This window comes from Marmota monax, unplaced genomic scaffold (genome assembly GCF_021218885.2).
Source record: "Marmota monax isolate L192 unplaced genomic scaffold, Marmota_monax_Labrador192_F-V1.1 WCK01_AAM20220418_F8-fsc00002, whole genome shotgun sequence".
In the NCBI taxonomy this organism is placed as follows: domain Eukaryota; kingdom Metazoa; phylum Chordata; class Mammalia; order Rodentia; family Sciuridae; genus Marmota; species Marmota monax.
The window spans coordinates 42,412,614-42,429,580 of NW_026693571.1; the positions used below are offsets into that span (position 1 = coordinate 42,412,614).

The 16,967-nt window shown below is 40.6% G+C and overlaps 1 protein-coding gene across 2 annotated transcripts in view; it reads left to right on the forward strand.

The window, feature by feature from the left end:
* Nr3c2 (nuclear receptor subfamily 3 group C member 2) overlaps positions 1-16,967 on the forward strand; it is a 322,521-nt gene that overhangs the window by 154,416 nt on the left and 151,138 nt on the right. The window contains exon 3 of one of the 2 annotated variants that reach the window (XM_058583936.1): positions 8,509-8,660. In XM_058583936.1, coding sequence (XP_058439919.1) covers positions 8,509-8,660 — 152 coding nt within the window. The remainder of the gene's footprint in view (positions 1-8,508; positions 8,661-16,967) is intronic. The other variant, XM_046458919.2, reaches the window with a different exon arrangement.

The following is a 16,967-nucleotide window of genomic DNA, read 5'->3' on the forward strand; positions in this document are numbered from 1 at the left end:
AAAAAAAAATCCCTGCAGCAGCTTCTTCTCACTGTCTTTATCAATCCCAGCCACATCCTCTCCTGCTTGGGTAACTGCAGAAGTCTCTTTAACATGTCTCTCCATTCCCAAGGTCACTCACTCATAAATCCCATTCTCCCTGCAACAGCCAGAGTAAGATTTTTAAAGGATAAGTGGTTCTCACTGCCCTTCCCTCGGCACACTCCGGGTCCACATCATTCCTGATGGTCCCTAGAGGTAGGTGCTACTTTTGCTCCAAGGCCTTCAGACCCTGCAGCCCTGCCTTGTTCTTGGACCTCATGTCCTGTTGCTTCTCATCTCCCTTCCTCCTGGTCTGACTGCGTTGCCATCACGTTGCCCTTGCTTCTCTCTCTGGGAAGTGTCCTGTTCATTCCCGTCCCAGCGCCTGTGCGTTAGCCCTTCCCTTTGGTTTGCTGTCTGCACGTAGCTGGCTGCTGGGTCATTTCAGTCTCCCCCACCTCCCTAAGGGATCCTGTTCTTCAACCCCCCATCTTTTCTCGGTCCCTGTCAGTTTCTTCCTCACACTCGTGGCTGTGTGAAATTGTTTCCTTCTCTCCTCCCACAGAATACTCATCTTCCATGAGGATACAGACTTTCTCTTTCTCATTTACCTAAGAGCCTAGAACCATGGGGCCCAGGCAGACCTTACATAAATAGTCAATTCATGACTTATGAACACACCCCCGCAAGCAAGGATGGTTACTGATATGTTCTTCACAGAGTTCTCCAGATTCTCGCTCTGCTCTCGATAGCTGAATGATTGCATGGATTTCTGACACATGGAAAAATAAAGAATGTCAGCAGGGAGTGGGCATCCCTGGTAGAGCTTATATCTGATTACATAATAGTTCAGAAGATAGATTTGTCGGATTTATAATGAGTAATTTTAAGAAATGAGATGGCCAGGTGCGGTGGCGCACACCTATAATCCCAGTGGCTTGGGAGGCTGAGGCAGGAGGATCTTGGGTTCAAATCCAGCCTCAGCAATGGTGAGGCACTTTTGTTTGCCACTCAGTGAGACCCTGTCGCTAAATAAAATACTAAATAGCAGTAGGGAAATGGCTCAGTGGCCAAATGTCCCTGAGTTCCCTGGTACCCATCTCCAACCAAAAAAAAAAAAAAAAAAGAACAAAATGAGGCAGTGGACATGAGGGATTTGTGATCATTGACAGCAGATGGGTCACTGCTGCTTCCTCCTGTACTTATAGCAAAATGGGAAAGATAGTTTTATGTTTCGTGATTGCTAGGATGACATAATGCATTACAGATTCTCAGCCAGTTTCTTGTTATTTATTGATCAGTAAATTTTTGTTCCCCCTGCATAGTTTCTTAGTGCTGAGTACCCAACCCTTTCAGGGGAACAGCCTTGTGTTTTTGATGGATGGCTCCTGCCAGCCTCCCAGACTTCACCCAAGTCAGTATGAACCTTTGATTAATCTTTTCAATCTCTTTACTGGGTGATTAGAACTATTATATTTGGCACCAAAAATGGTGGCAGCTTACTTGTGCTTTCCTAAGAGACACTCTCTTCATAAATAGAAAGATAATGTTCACTCAGTTCTGCTTTATAATATTTTAACATTTGTATGCAATAGTAAGAACTACCTTTGTCTGCTAATGATAAACTTCTTTCTGTGAACAATGTTTCTTTGATTACCAAGACCAAAAATGACCAGTTTGAGTAGTTTTTCCAGCTCATCAATATTAAAATATTTTTAGGCGGTAGAATAACATTTAATGTATACTTCTATACAGAAATTGTAGTCAACATTGGCATAACTGTGATCCTATAAGATGCAAGAAAAGATTCTAAATGCTATATAAGTAGCCAATCTAAAGAGAATAATATTTTTACATTTTTATGCTTGGTCCAGATCAAACAGTGGTTCCTGACTATATCTTCTGTTTTATTATCTTTTTCAAAAAATATTTTTTAGTTGTTGATGGATCTTTATTTTCTTTATTCATTTATATGCAGTGCTGAAAATCGAACCCAGTGCCTCATACATGCTAGGCAAGTGCTCTACCACTGAGCCACAACCCCAGCTCCTGTTTTATTATCTTTAATTTGAGCTTTAAACTCAATTTAGATTAAACTTAATCATAAGAAACCATCCCATTTGTCTTTTGTACCTTTTGCATCTTAAAAGGATCCTTTGCAAAGGATCTTAGGAGATCATCAATTCAACCTCTTTATTTTACAGTGAGAATTTTGACTCAAAGAAGGGAGATGATTTTGTTAAGGTCTTACCAATAATCGCTGACCTGAAACAAGAACCCAGGCCTCTTTCCTGAGACTCTTCCCCATCTTTGACCCCTGCATGTCTGGCCCTATGGTGTGAGCCTCACATCCTATATGAATCTTAGTAAGCAGATTGCACTCTAAAGGTGAATTTTGACATTCAAAGCTCTAGATACCCTCTGTGTTTTGAACTGTGTCTAAGAAGTGAGATCTGCCCCTCTATACCTCCCTCCCTCCCTGTTTTCCTCTCTCCTATAAAATGTATAGATGCATTTGTCACAACTGGGTGCATATAACCTCCAACCATGGGCCATCTTTCAGTTTCAGAGGTAGATGATGAGGTATCAGTATAGAATAGAGTTTCCAAAACCTATCCACACTTTGTGGCCTGTCTCTTGTGTTAGGAAGGTATGTGTTTGTGAGGCAGCTGGCAGGGCTTTTGAGAATAGTCTGTGTCTCTGGTTTTCCCTCCTCTGTGCAAAGCTAGATGAACCATGTGGGAATTGACCCTATAACCTTGGCCTCATCAATATACCTTCTGTAAAATTGCCATTGGTAAATTTATGTTCTACTGTAATGAGATTATGAGTGTGATTTCATTCATTCAATAAATAGTACCAACCCAGGGCTAGTGACAGTGGTAGCACAGAGATCCTTATGATAAGTATTTGGCCTTCAAGGGATTAGGGTAAGTGCCCAAGTCACTAATGCAAGGGCAAGAGTGAGGTCTGCTCAAGGAGAGCTGAAGACTTGGGAGGAGGGGGAGTGGCCTGCTGTGGGGACATCAGGCTTTTAAGGATGGGTAGCACTTCTGCTTGCAGGAATAGGGGAAATGCTCAGTTGTGTAAATGGTATTTGACCGAGATCTCTTAGAAAGGATATTGGCATGTGCTGAGCATAAGGCTAGGCATTACGGAGAGACCCTGCAGGAGAAGGTCCATCAGAGTAGGAGAAACTTAGACCTCCTGCTGAGGCTTTCCTTCACCCTGGCATTGAGTCAGGGCAGTTGAAGGCCTCTGAGCATGGGCACAATAGAGTCAGAACTCTGCAGCATCAATTCCTTGGTCAGAAAGAATTGGAGACACAGGAGGTTAGAGACAGGGAAACACCCTTAGGGTGTAACAAAGGCCAGGACCCATATTACCAACAGTGGAGTGCAGAGAAGGGATGGGAGTTTGCAAAGCTGCAATGAGCAGGACTTGGTAGCTGGTTATGCTGAGTAGTTGTGGAGGAGGATAGCAATCCCCACTCCTCTGTGGCTTTGCATTCCATAGTTTCAGACTGTGGTGTGAAAATATCGAATGAAAAACTTCCCCAAAATAAACAATTCATAAGTTTTAAAATGCAGTATGATGGCATCTCGGGAAATCTGAAATGTAGTATAATGGCCTCTCAGGCAATCTTGTTCCACCATGCCCAGGAATTGAATCATTCCTTAGTACAGTGTGTCCACAAGGTATATGATACCCATCTATTAATCACTTAGTCAGCTCACTTATCAGACTGGTTATCACAGAATCACCGTGATATGTTCAAACCCCCCTATTTTACTTAATAACAAACCCAGAGTTCTAAAGTAGTGATGCAAAGGAGACACCAGGGAAAAATATTTGAAAGGACAGTTGTGTGGCATGATTGTAGGGTGTATGGAAGAGAACATTGTACATAGAGAATATGAGGGTTCAGTACATGATACATGGTTTCAGACATCCATTGGGCATCCTGGAACATATCCTTCATGGATAAGGAGGGGGCAATTATATAGGGTTTGAGATTGGGTAATTAATAGATGGCAATACCTTTCGGAATATCAAGATCTGGGAAAAAAGAAGATAAATATGGTTTTGAATATAGTATATTTAAGAAGCTTATAGAACATAGAGGAGAAAACATGAGATTGTAGGGAGAGGGAAAGAGTGGAATGGTTATGGCGATTTGGAACATCTTTCACCAAGCAAGCCATTTGAATCTGAGATGGTGCGTGAGCTCATTAGGGGATAATGTCGAAATGGGAAAAATGATGGCCAAAGTAGAACTGTGAATTTAGTGATGGACAAGATGAGGAAGAGCCTGAAAAATCAGAGATGTTGGAGATAGGATAAGAAAGGATCTCGTAATATCGTTGGAGAGACAAACCAAAAGGCACATCCAGGGCTGAGGTTGTGTGGCTCAGTGCTAGAGCACTTGCCTGGCATGTGTGAGGCACTGGGTTCGATCCTCAGCACTGCATAAAAATAAATAAATAAAATAAAAAGATGCATCGACAATTAAAAACAATGCACATATAGGTGAAGTTGCCATCTTGTCATTGAAAGCTATTAGTGAATATAAGGGAAACAGAATTAATATTTGATTTGGTTTTGTAATTTATGTAGTTTCCTTTGTATTTCATAATTCATCTGTTTTTTTATAAACTTCCTTCAATTTAGTTCAGCCACGTATTTGTAACTCTCCAACTGGTTACAAACAAATTGCATTTCTTTGCATGAGGACTGCAGGACTGCAGTAGACATTGGAATTCATGGCATGGTGGGTCTTGCAGAGACTGTGGTGAGGATGCCAGTTATCTGATCACTAACTCAAGTATTGATTGAGTGCACTGTTAGTCAGCTTTCTGATACTATGGCAAAATACCTGAGATAATCAACATAAAAGGAAGAAATGGTTAGTTTTGGCTCACAGTTTCAGAATTCTCTATCCAAGTGACCAGCAGGGTCAAGTGGTGGAGCAGGACATCATGGCAGGCTGCATGGTGGAGGAAGCCTGTTTTCCTCATGGCAGTTGGCAAACAAAGTGAGCAAAGTGAAGAGGGGCCAGGGCCCCAATATTCCCTTAATGGACATACCTGCAGTGACCTAACTTCTTCCTATGAGACCCCACCTCTTAAAGGTCCCACCACCTCCCAAAATGCCACAGACTGGGGACCAAGCCTTTAACACCTGGGCTTTGGGGGACTTAAGATCCAAACCACAGCAGACGCCTGCCCAGTACCCAGTGCTGTTTCATGCATGGGGAACGGATAAGTGCATGATGCATGGAGATTCTAGCCCATGCTGAATTTGCTTTCTTGTGCAGATAAGACAAATAATAAACAAACTTTAGCAAATAGATATCATGGGCAATAGAGGAGAGGCATTTCTGAACAGGTAGTCAGCAAAGGCCTGAGAAACATTTGAATGAAGGTCTGAAGGAGGTGAGGGTGGGGGCCCTGTGGATGTCTGATGAAGAGGGTCAGATGTGCAAGGACCCTGACATGGGATCCTACCTGGTGTGTTCAAGGACCAACAAGGAGCTCAGTGTCCCTCTAGTGGAGAAGGCCAGAGAGAGGCGAGGGAAGGTGCAGAGGCCTGACTGTGCCCCTGTGGTCTGCAAGTATGAGGAAAACCCTTGAATGGATGAGAGCAAAGGAATAAAGGGATCCTTCTGTCTGCAATGGCGGGTGAGGGAGCAAAGAGAAACAGGAAGACCAGCTAGGCAGCCTTGCAGAGTCCCAGGTCAGAGGCGTGGGCAGCTTGGACCAGCGTGGTACCAGAGGAGGTTGTGGAAGTGAGCAGAGCCGAGTGCACTCACTCTGAAGTGAGGTGAACAGAATTTAGCAGACGGGTGTGTTGTGTGAGAGAAGGGGGGGATTCAGGGAGGAGTCTAGATGTTTTTACCCTGACTAACTAGAAAGAAAGAAGGGTGGTATTAGCTTCCTGGGGCTGCTGTAACAAAGGGTTACAAGCTGGATGGTTCAAACTACAGTGAATTTATTGTCTTGTAGTTTTGGAAGTGGTAAGTCCAAGAGGAAGGTGTTGGCAGCATTGGTTGCTTCTGAGGGCTGTGACAGAGAATCTGTTCCGTACCTCTCTCCTCCCTTCTGCTGGTTTGCCAGCAACTTTTGGCCTTACTTGGCTTCTGGATGCATCTCCAGATCTCTGCCTTCATCTAAACTTGGCATTGTGTTGGGATCTGTGTCCCAATTGCTTTCTTTAGTAGGGTTCATCCTACTCAGGCATGACCTCATCTCAACTAATTACACCTTCAGCAACCCTATTTGCAAGTAACTAGGTCACATTCTGATGCAATAAGGTCACATTCTGAGGCACTAGGGGCTGACTTTGACCTATAAATTTGGAGGGGACACAATTCCACCCACGATAGTTGCCACTAACAGAGATGATGAGGTCTGTTAGAGGGGCAGGTTTGGAGGCAGGGAGAAGATCAGCAAAGTTTTGGACATGTTGAGTTTGGGGTATATATCAGACCCCCAAGGGCAGAGGCCAGGTGGGCTATTGGATGAACAGGTCTGAAGTTCTGGGCAGGATTCTGAGCTGGAGATAAACATTTGGAAGTCCCCAACATATTAAAACCAAGAGACTAGATGAAGTCACCAAGAAAGTTAAGTTTGGATAGCAGAAGAGAAACGTTCCAGAGATTGACACTAAGAGGCGAATAAGTATTGGGACCAAGACCAAAGCCCACAAAAATGTTAAATAAAAATCCCACATATGCTTGCCATTGTGAGAAAGCAATTACATTTTAATGATGATTTTATGTTACATTCTAAACATTTACGAAGTCTCGGCGCTGCTCTGTGAAGTGCACTATGACAGCCGGAGCGTGGATTGAATTTAACCGGCTAATATGTTGAAGAAGTTACTGGTGCTGAAATGGAATGTTTTGAATGCCATAAAAAAGTCAAAGGACACTAATAAAAATAATAAAGTGCACTTTTCTCAGAAGTAGAAACAACTTTGGAGAACATTGTTTTGGTCCTTGATTTAAGAAGTCATTTGCTAGAAAGGCCGTCATGGTACAGTGCTCTGAGCGGCTGCGTAGTTTGTTCCTTCAGCTATTTCTGGGGAGAGGGTAGTTCGAACATTTAAAATTGTTTTTAAATGTTTACATTAACATGATTTTACTGTGTTTTAGCTAATTTGGGGAGCAGAAGTCAGTGCCATTACATAGCCAGTGGGCCCCTTGGTGGTTTTCTTTTTTCCATGTGCCTGCTGTCATCCACAGAGATAGAAGCACTGACAGCCAGGTGACCAAAGTTTTCTGAACATGTTCAGCTCGTATTTTTTGCCGATCCATTGCCTCTGCTGCTTCCTCTGCCTTCTTTCTCTGTCTGGCGACCACCTAGGCAGACTTGAAGGCTCAGCTCAGCTGTCACATTTGGGCAAGTGTTTTCTGACTTCCATATTCCCACCCTTCCCAATATGGAGAGCTGAAGTGACACCGTGCCACCAAATGACCGTGCAGCCCAGCACTTACCATGGGAGTTTGTGCCCCCACCACCTTGGTGGCATAGACTGGATTTTTTAAAGTATTTATTTTCTCTGTATGTTGCACTGGTCCTATTGGTAAATATTCAATAAATGCATGTGAACTATTTAATAAATGCATGTGAACCATAAATACGAACTTTGCCTGCTCAGTGCACATCCAAAGTGTCACCGAACTTTGATTTCTTATTACAGTAAAAAACGTTTTGTTTGGAGTGTACCATTAACTAACACAGTAATGTGTCAAACATTTTGAGAAGACCCCCTTAAAGAGGATTCAAGCAGATGGTTGCTTATAGGGTTACTTTTGTCCCTAAAAAGCTATTCCCCCGCGCCCTTTACTTTCTTCCATTGAACGATACCTGGGATGTATGGGTTTTTGGTTTTGTAATGATTGTGTCCCTTCAAATTAGTAAATGAAATGAGGTAAATGGAACATATCCAGGAGCTTGGAGGGTGAGATTGATGGCAGTTGTGGCAAAGGAAAACAATTAACGGATTGTTTTGGAAGGGGGTGGGTTTTTAAAAATCAGGTATAATAAAGATCAATAATGAGAATCTTCAGTGAATAGTGTTGAAAAGTATTGTAATAACTCTTTGGTGTCCAAACAGAAGGACTACAAATACTATCATGATGATTTGGTGCAGGAGTCTTCTCACTGACCTTGGAGTGCCAGGAAGCGTGGTTTCTTTGTGTATGAGTGAGAGGGGTGGAGACTGTATATATTCTCAATAATAGGAGAGGGCAGGAAAGTGTTCACATCTGAGTGTTGCTAGGATAAGGCTTTACCAGGCGCCATTTTTGATGTCTCCCTCTGATGGACTTTGCCTTCATTCTGCTGAGTCACATAGCATGTGGCCCCAGCATCCTGAATCCATGGTTGGAGCTTGGATTATTGACACATTTGAAGCTAAGCTGAGCAGCATATGAAATGTGCCATTATAGTTTAGTTATTAAATCTTGATTTCTTTCCCCAGCTCTACTTTACGAAGTGTTTCTACTGGATCCTCAAGACCTTCCAAAATATGTTTGGTGTGTGGGGATGAGGCTTCAGGATGTCACTATGGGGTAGTGACCTGTGGCAGCTGCAAAGTCTTCTTCAAAAGAGCAGTGGAAGGTAAATGTTCATGTGGGTGTTCCTTTTTCGCATTCTTTCTCGTGTGTCGTTGACCCGCACAGTTAATATTACAGTGTGCTTGGGAAATTCTTCAAAAAATATTTTTGATGTAATCTAACCCATAATGAATAGTAATAATGTCTTATCTAAAAACTACCTGGAGATTTTCCACTGAGCAATATTTAATGGGCCCGATTCAAAATTGCAAGCAGAGATCTACCAGACAAAAAGGCTGTGTTGTTTTTGTTGTTTGTCAGAGTTTGTTTTTCAGTGAGACTTAGAAAAATAATTCTGTGTCACTGTAAACTTAATTTGCATGATCCAGAATAGCATTTTTACTAGACACACATAGAATACAGCATCTCTGCCTTTTCCAAGTTTTCCTTATAAATATGTGTGTTTCTGGCCACTGAAAACATTCAATATTGGGATCCAGTTTGTGATTTTTACAGACCAACTATTCAGACTCCTGGCCCCCGTCTGAGTCCTACCATTATTCCCACTGAAGATTTCCAAACGAGTAGATTAAGTGAAAAAGTTGATTTGAGGTTTACCCAGTATGTTCAGTCTGGCCTTTGCTTCTATTCCAAATAATTGTACTTCTTAAGTAGGGATAGATGTTTTTGCCTTCCCCTACCCTCACTTATGAGTAATTAATTAATATCACTTAGGCTACAAGGCTTTATTGATGTCGAAAGCTATGAATATGTAGCAGTGGAAGTATTAACTGTCATTGATACTTAAGTTCACTTAAGAGCTCTACATGAAGACCCTATAAGGTTTATTTCTCAAGGAATTTTTCTGAAAAATAAAGTTTTCAGAGACTCAATCAAAAGCAACCTGAGTGTTTCACCTTTGTTTTTTCCAGAGACCACAAGGTATTGTCCTTGATTCTGGGATACAAAAGCCAACCAAGTAATTCTCTCTTTCTTCTTGGGATTGATTTTTCATTATTCAATTGATATTACTTTTTTTCATTGTTTACACTGCTGATTATTTGATAGCCCTGATACACAGCATTGAATTTGTAGTTACGACTCTAATAATTCTTTCCCAGATATGGGCTCTTGGTTACAGGTGGCAACAAATTCAACATAAACTGGCTTAAGTGCCAGTGGAAATTCGTTGGCTCAGGTACTGGAAAGGCCTAGTGCAGGCTTGGCTTCGGCAAGGCTGTAGTCTTCAGCCAGGTCATTAGAACTCAGTCCCCTTCTCTCCAATGCTTCTCTTTGTTCAGGCTCTGTCCTCTCGTGAGGTTCACTCATGATGCCGAGACAGCTACCAGGTCTCCATAAGTAAGAGGTTTTCTGCTTCTAGCAGTTTCTTTATAAGTTCCCAATGAAACCACCTCAGGTTGAACTTGGCCCACATGTCTAATCCCTGTGGTGGGGGACACAGTGAGGGGATGGGCTAGGTCTGGCTGGAGTCAGACGCCCTGAACCATCTAGACCAGAGGGGAAGGGTGTTTCCCCTAGGAAAACAATGAGTTCTGTTATCAGAAGGCTGGTTTTCCAACACCAGGAAAAGTCAGTTTCTAAAAGTACTGAAGTCAATCTGTTTTCTAAGGCAGGTCCCTCTTTCTCTCTTGCCTTAATTACATGATTGACTCAGTAGAAGATAAATAGATGAAATGTATTTCTGGCACCTTCCTAATCCCATCTTGTACCTTCTGGTACAAGAGCTCCCCTTCCTAGGGTCACTCATTAGTGAACAAATTAAGTGATATGTAAAAATAGGGAATGAATTAAAGCAAATTTTTTTCTGGGTTTGTATGATTATGCCATAATGAACCCCAATATTATGTATAACTAAAATCAACTAATAAAAATAAATAAATTCAGCACTGTGGGGCAGGACATTCTGGAGTGGGCAGTGGGAGCCTCCACGTGGGCCAGCTGCTCCCACCTGTGAATCAGCCTCATGTCAGAGCCCACACTGTGACTCTTGGTGGAATCTGCCCTTCTCTGCCAAAGCAAAAGGTTTTCTAGACATTTTTGCTTAGTTTTTTTTGTTTGTTTTTTTTTGGGTTTTTTTTTTTAGTGTTTTTTTCTTTAAGTACGTGAAACAGGAATTGCTTTTGTAACTCAGAATTAAATGTGGAAAAGCCCATAGGTAAAGGCATCATTTTCCTTCTTTGGAAAGCTGTTCAATCTCTGGGGGATTTTTAAAGATTTTTGTTAATATAGTTCATTCCCTATTTATTTGGGAATTTGAGCTTCAGCATTCGTCTACGTGAAACAAGGCTACATACAGATTTAAAATACAAACATCATGTGAGTAAAAGTCTGCTTTGTTTTTATATTGATATATTTTGTGTTTGTTACTGTTCTATCCCATGTGTGTGAGAAAGAACATATAAATAGGGGAGCAAAAAGGTTCTGTGTGTATCTTAGCTTTTGGAATTAGCATTTTGAGACTTTTAATAATACATTATGTGGCTTAAAGCACTCATTTTACAAAACTACATCAGGGTGATTTTTATTCCCATTTTCCAGATGAAGACATGTAGACTCAAGCCCAGCCAAGTAATCAATTCTGAATCATACGGCCAAATGTGGACCCATGCTGAGTCTTGTGACTCCAATCATAGACACGATCTTAGAGCCTGAGAATTCTAGGTCTCACAGTGTGTTTTACCATCTCATTCTCGGGTCCATGAAACTTCCATGCTGTGTTAATCTACTCATGTCTGCTGGGTCATGATCAAGGAAGCAATTTAAACATCGTCGTTTGGTACCCTCAGTATGTGTGCACCTGTGTGACTGTGTGTATAACATGACTTACATGTGTATGCATGTTGGAGTATTTGAATATTTGGCTTTCTGATTTCCCTGCCTTCTTAGATTATAATAGGGCATTCCCAACAGAAGTGGGTAGCGGTTGCTGAGATGAGGGAACTCGGGCTTAAAGCTAAAAGGAACTAAGAGCACTAAGGAACGATGTGGAGATGATCACTACAGAGCAGACAGGAGGACAAAAGCAACAGCCTAGTCTCTGAGTTACTGGCTTGAGGCTTTATGCTCCTGAGGAAGTCACACTAAAGCATGCTGTCATTGCATAGTGGTGACTATTAATTATTTTTAAAGTGTAAGTTATGTTCTTTTTGTTCTGTTTACTGAGGTGTACGTGTGTGCTTTATTTCTTCTTACACATTTAATATAAAGACACTTAGAACTTTCCTCCAGAGTACCTTATTTACTAGTAATATCAGCTAATAACCATATTAGAATACTTTGTGAATGGAAGTTTATAATTTTATGTTTTTTAACTTTGAATCATTCAAAGATTTTTAGGACCCTTCTGACTTGAAAAAGAAAATGAGTAAGTTTTTAAATATATTTTAAAACTTTATTTCCCCCTCATGTTGGAAACTGGACTGGCTTTAGAGTCAAAAGACCTGGTTTAAATGTATTACAGCACTCACTAGATGTGAGATTAAGGCAAGCTTAATCTGGGTCTCATTTTTTTTTTCTATAAATGGGAAAAGTAATATTTCCCTGTCTTAACATTGCTATGAAAATATAGTGTAAGTACAGATTTTATAAATTGCAAAGTGGAATCAAAATATTAGATCATTATTACTCTCTAGCAGTTCTCTGCTAATGTCTGTACAGAGAGACAGGGTGAATGATAGATGCACCACTAGGTCCTAGTTTTTCAGCCATACAATTTTCTTTATTAGATCATCATTTTTTTTTCCTTAAATATGATATTTTGTCTCTAGAGCTGTCCTTTGAGATGGAAAGATCCTTCTAGATTAGCAGTTCTCAATGGCATAAGAGGGGTGATTGAGGGTTTATGGAAATTTCCTGGACTGGCTTTTCCAATCTTGACTGGACTGTCAAGATTTCCTCCCATAATGGGCCTCCTTGCTGACTGGGAGCATTCCCACCTTTGGGAGTCGCACAGTTGAGATAATACTGAGAGCTACCAACTAGACTTTTAGCTCTTGTAATAAAAATCTTTAGGGTAAATCAGGGTCTACTCTTTACAACCTAGGAAAATTATAGATATTAAGCTCTCCACCAAATAAATATCTGAATGTATACATGAATGTACCTTTATGGCATATGAGCAATCAAGGTTAAATGACTTACTCCAAATTTATATATTACCAATGGAACTTTCCAAGAAGTCATGTAAGCCTTTTGACTTCTAATCTGTAATTTCTAATTCTACTCAGAGTTTTTAACTAGGTCTCTTTCTAACTGTAAAATGTTGTTATTTCATCTTATCTGTGTATTTTCATGGTGATCCCTCAATGAACAGAACTGCCTAGATTCAGCATGCAATTTTACAACCTAATTTCCTTCTCAGATATACAGTATATGTCTGGAAAACATATAAGGTATCACAAATCATTGAATAGCTTTAAGGCTGTAAAAGAGGAAGAGAGTTCATTATTATGTAAAAATCAACTGGATTTATACTTTCGTAAGCAGACCTGTAAAGCTGAAGAGTCGCCATCTTGGTAAGGTCAGCCAAATCATTTGATGCCTGTTTCTGCACTCAGACCTTTCCCTTGCAGGAGAAGACTCGTAAGTCTATTTCTTGAAATGAAATTGCTTTAAAGATATAATTGCAGGTTAATCTTAGGGCTTTTTAAATATGCAATATATTAAGACAACCAGACCTGTGAACAGATAGCTTATTCCTTTCACATGTCGTTCACAGCTTACAGGTCAAGAAACTTTAAATTTATTGATGACTATTCTGTAGAAAAAATATTTTTAAGGAAATGTTATGGCTGATGAATAGTTAATTGTTTTTGCTTCTTTAAAATTAATTGAGTGAACTGAACAGGCCCAGAGTAAAGTGTGTCTCACCATGTCTTAAAACCAAGTTATCTCTACCAGCACCACGTGTAAGCGTGCTCATGAGCAAGAGGGAGGAGAAGCAAAAGTGTACGCAAGCAGGAGGTGTGTGTTGGGTGGCACAATGAACAGTTGTGTCACAACATAGAGAAACTCCAATTGAGTGGACACTAGCTTAATCAAGATATAATATAACTCATATATCTATCCCCTTAGAACTGACAGTATAAAATTAAGCCCATGATAAAGCAAGGAAATAATGTGACATTAATTGTCAGATGTCTTCAGTTAATAATGTAAGATGCAAACCCTCATGTTCCCAGGAACCATGTAAAAGAAGCTAATGGGCATCCAAGTACATTGTGGAACCTGCTACTTTAGGGGCAGGAAACTGGGGTCTGGCTTACAGTTTTCTTACTTTCTACCGATTGAGTTGAAGGTTTTATTTTGATTTTTTTTTTCCTTTACCCAAAATTAGGAATCAGTAACCCAATTCTTTCTAATTATTTTCTGTAAGAAATTAAATAAACACCTGCCCCATATGTTGTATCTATGATTTTTAGGAACACTCTTTTCTTCCTTATGTAAGCATGTGTTAATGGAAAATGTTTGCTAGCCATTCAGTTGGTTGCTATGGAAACACACAGAGCTATGACATTTAGGCCACCCTGGAAGGTCAGGGAAGGCTTCTCAAAGAATTGACCCCCCCACCCTGAATCTAGAAAGATTAAGACTGGCAGTGCTGAGAGGAGATAAGGACAGGTGGTCTGCACAGGACATCAGAAACAATTTCTTGTTTGCACTGTGTAAAATTTGAGGTGTGAGCAATAAAAAGTGAAAGTAAATACATACACAGTTTGGGACCAGGTCCTAGACTCCAAGGAGGAGCCTGAATTCATCCTTGGGCAAAACAGAACCTCTCAGAGTTTTCACCCAGCAGAGGGGTAAGCTCGGTTTTGCTTTGAAGATCTGGCTGTGGTGAAGTACGATTATTTAAATGGAAACAGTTCTGGTAGCTGTTGTCATCACTGAGGCAAGAGATGAGCTAGGACAGACCTGGGCCAAGGTGTTAAGGATTGAGAATGGGAACGGGGAAGACTTCTCTGAACTCTGGCACCTCTACATTGGAGGGAAAAAACAAAACTCTAGGATTATTCCCCAGACCTGGCTCCTGACACCATTGCCGAGATTAGGGATGTGGAGTGGGGCAGCTTTGGGGGCATGGGAGGAAAGGTTGTTTTTTGGTTTTGTTTTTTTAATTGAAAACTTTTTAAAATTATTCTTTTTATTTATTTACAACGCCAGGATATACCCTGACATAATCACAAACTCATTGAAGAACACAACCTGCTCCACTTTAAGTCCCCAGCCCTTCCCCTTCATCTGCACTCCAGATCTTCCCTCTATTTTGATGAAATTTCCTGCCCCCTTCTTTCTCTCTTTCTCTCCCATCCCCGCAATTTTCGATTAGCTTCCTCACATCAGAGAAAACATTTGACTTTGGACTTCCTGAGACAGGCTTATTTCGTTTAGCATGATAGTCTCCAGTTCCATTCCTTTACCAGATGTCAAAAGGTCATTCTTCTTTATGGCTGAATAATATTCTCTCTCTCTCTCTCTCTCTCTCTCTCTCTCTCTCTCTCTCTCTCTCTCTCTCTCTGTATGTATCACATTTCCTTTTATCTATTCATCTGTTAAAGGGCCCCTGGTTTGTTTCCATACCTTGGCTGCTGTGAATTGGGCTGCTATAAACATCAATGTGGCTGTGACACTGTAGTATACTGATTTTAAATCTTTTGGATGAATACCAAGGAGTGGGATAGCTGGGTCATATAGTGGTTCCATTCCTAGAGTTTTGAGGAGTCTCCTTACTGCTTTCCAGAGCGATTGCATTAATTTGCAGTCCCACCAACAAAGTACCTTTATCCCCACATCTTCACCAACATTTATTATTTGAATTCTTGATCATTGTCATTCTGATTTGAATGAGATGAAATCTCAGTGTAGTTTTGAATTGTATTTCCCTTATTGTAAGAGATGTTGAACATCTCTTTCATATATTTGTTGAGAATTCATATTTCTTCTTTTGAGGAGGGTCTGCCCATTTATTGATTGGGTTATTTGTGAGGTTTTTTTGAGTTTTTTGTATATTCTAGATATTAGTGCCCTGAGGAGCAGGTGGCAAAGTCTTTCTCCCATTCCATAAGTTCTCTCTTCAAGTTCTTGTTTCCTTTGCTCTGAAAAAGCTTTATTTGATGCCATCCCACTTATTGATTTATTTTATTTCTTTGGCTTTGGGAGTCTTTTTTGAGAAAGTTGCTTCCTGTGCTGATGTATTAGAGAGCTGGGCCTGTGTTTTCTCCTAGTAGGTGTGTAGTTTCTGATCTAATTCCTAGGTCTGTAATCTACTTTGAGTTGACTTTTTCTCAGGCTGAGATACAGGGGTCCAGCTTCATTCTTCTACATATGACTAGCTAGTTTTCTCATCACCATTTGTTAAAAAGACTGTCCTTTCTCCAACTTATGTTTTTGGCATCTTTGTCTAGTATCAGATAACTATATTCATGTGGATTTTTCTCAGTACCTTCAGTCCTGTTCCCTTGATCTCCATGCCTGTTTTGGTATTGATACCATGCTGTTTTTGTTACTGTGGCTCTGTAGTATAATTTGAGGTCCAGCATTGAGATACCTCCTGCTTCACTTTTCTCATTAAGGATTCCTTTGGCTATTCTGGGTCTCTTATTTTTCCAACTAAATTTCAGAACTGCCTTTTCTAGTTCTATGTAGAATGTCATTGGAATTTTTAAGGGGATTGTGTTGAGTATACCTAGCACTTTTGGTAGTAGGGACATTTTGACAATATTAATTCTGCCTAGGAAAGGTCCTTTCATTCAGCAAACATTTCTCCATTTTCCGCTGTGTACCACACATCATAGTAGGCACATCTAAGGATATCTTGGACAAGGATCAAGTGAACAAAATAGACGATGATCTCCGTCTTGATGCAACTTACAGTTTAGTGGGGAGTGGTTAAGAGGTAATACATAATACATCAGTTGTTTTTATAACATTGGAAAAGCTGATAGGTGCTGTACAACACAAAAAGTATCAATAGGATAAAGCAGATAAGGGGTGAAGTTAGGTTTAGAGTGAGTTTGAGATGCCTTCAGTTGTGTTTAACAGGAAGTTGGTTGTGTGATACTGCAGCTTGAGGAGCAAGGCAAGATAGAAAGTGAGTATTTTGGAGTCATCATCCATGAAAGTAGATGCAATTGCCCAAGAAATAGGCTTTTAGAGAGACAGAGTGAGCTGAGGTTAGAACCTTAGAGAACATAAATCTAGGACAGTGACTGTACACGTGGCGTATGTGTGGAGAATTTGTCTCTCCCCCTTCCTTCTCCAGGTTGTATACAAAAGAAACTTAGTTACTCCGTGTCTGATTACTCCAGGATTTAGGGAATTTTAGACATTATTGAATCTGTGCAATTTTCAATTCCAGTTTTGT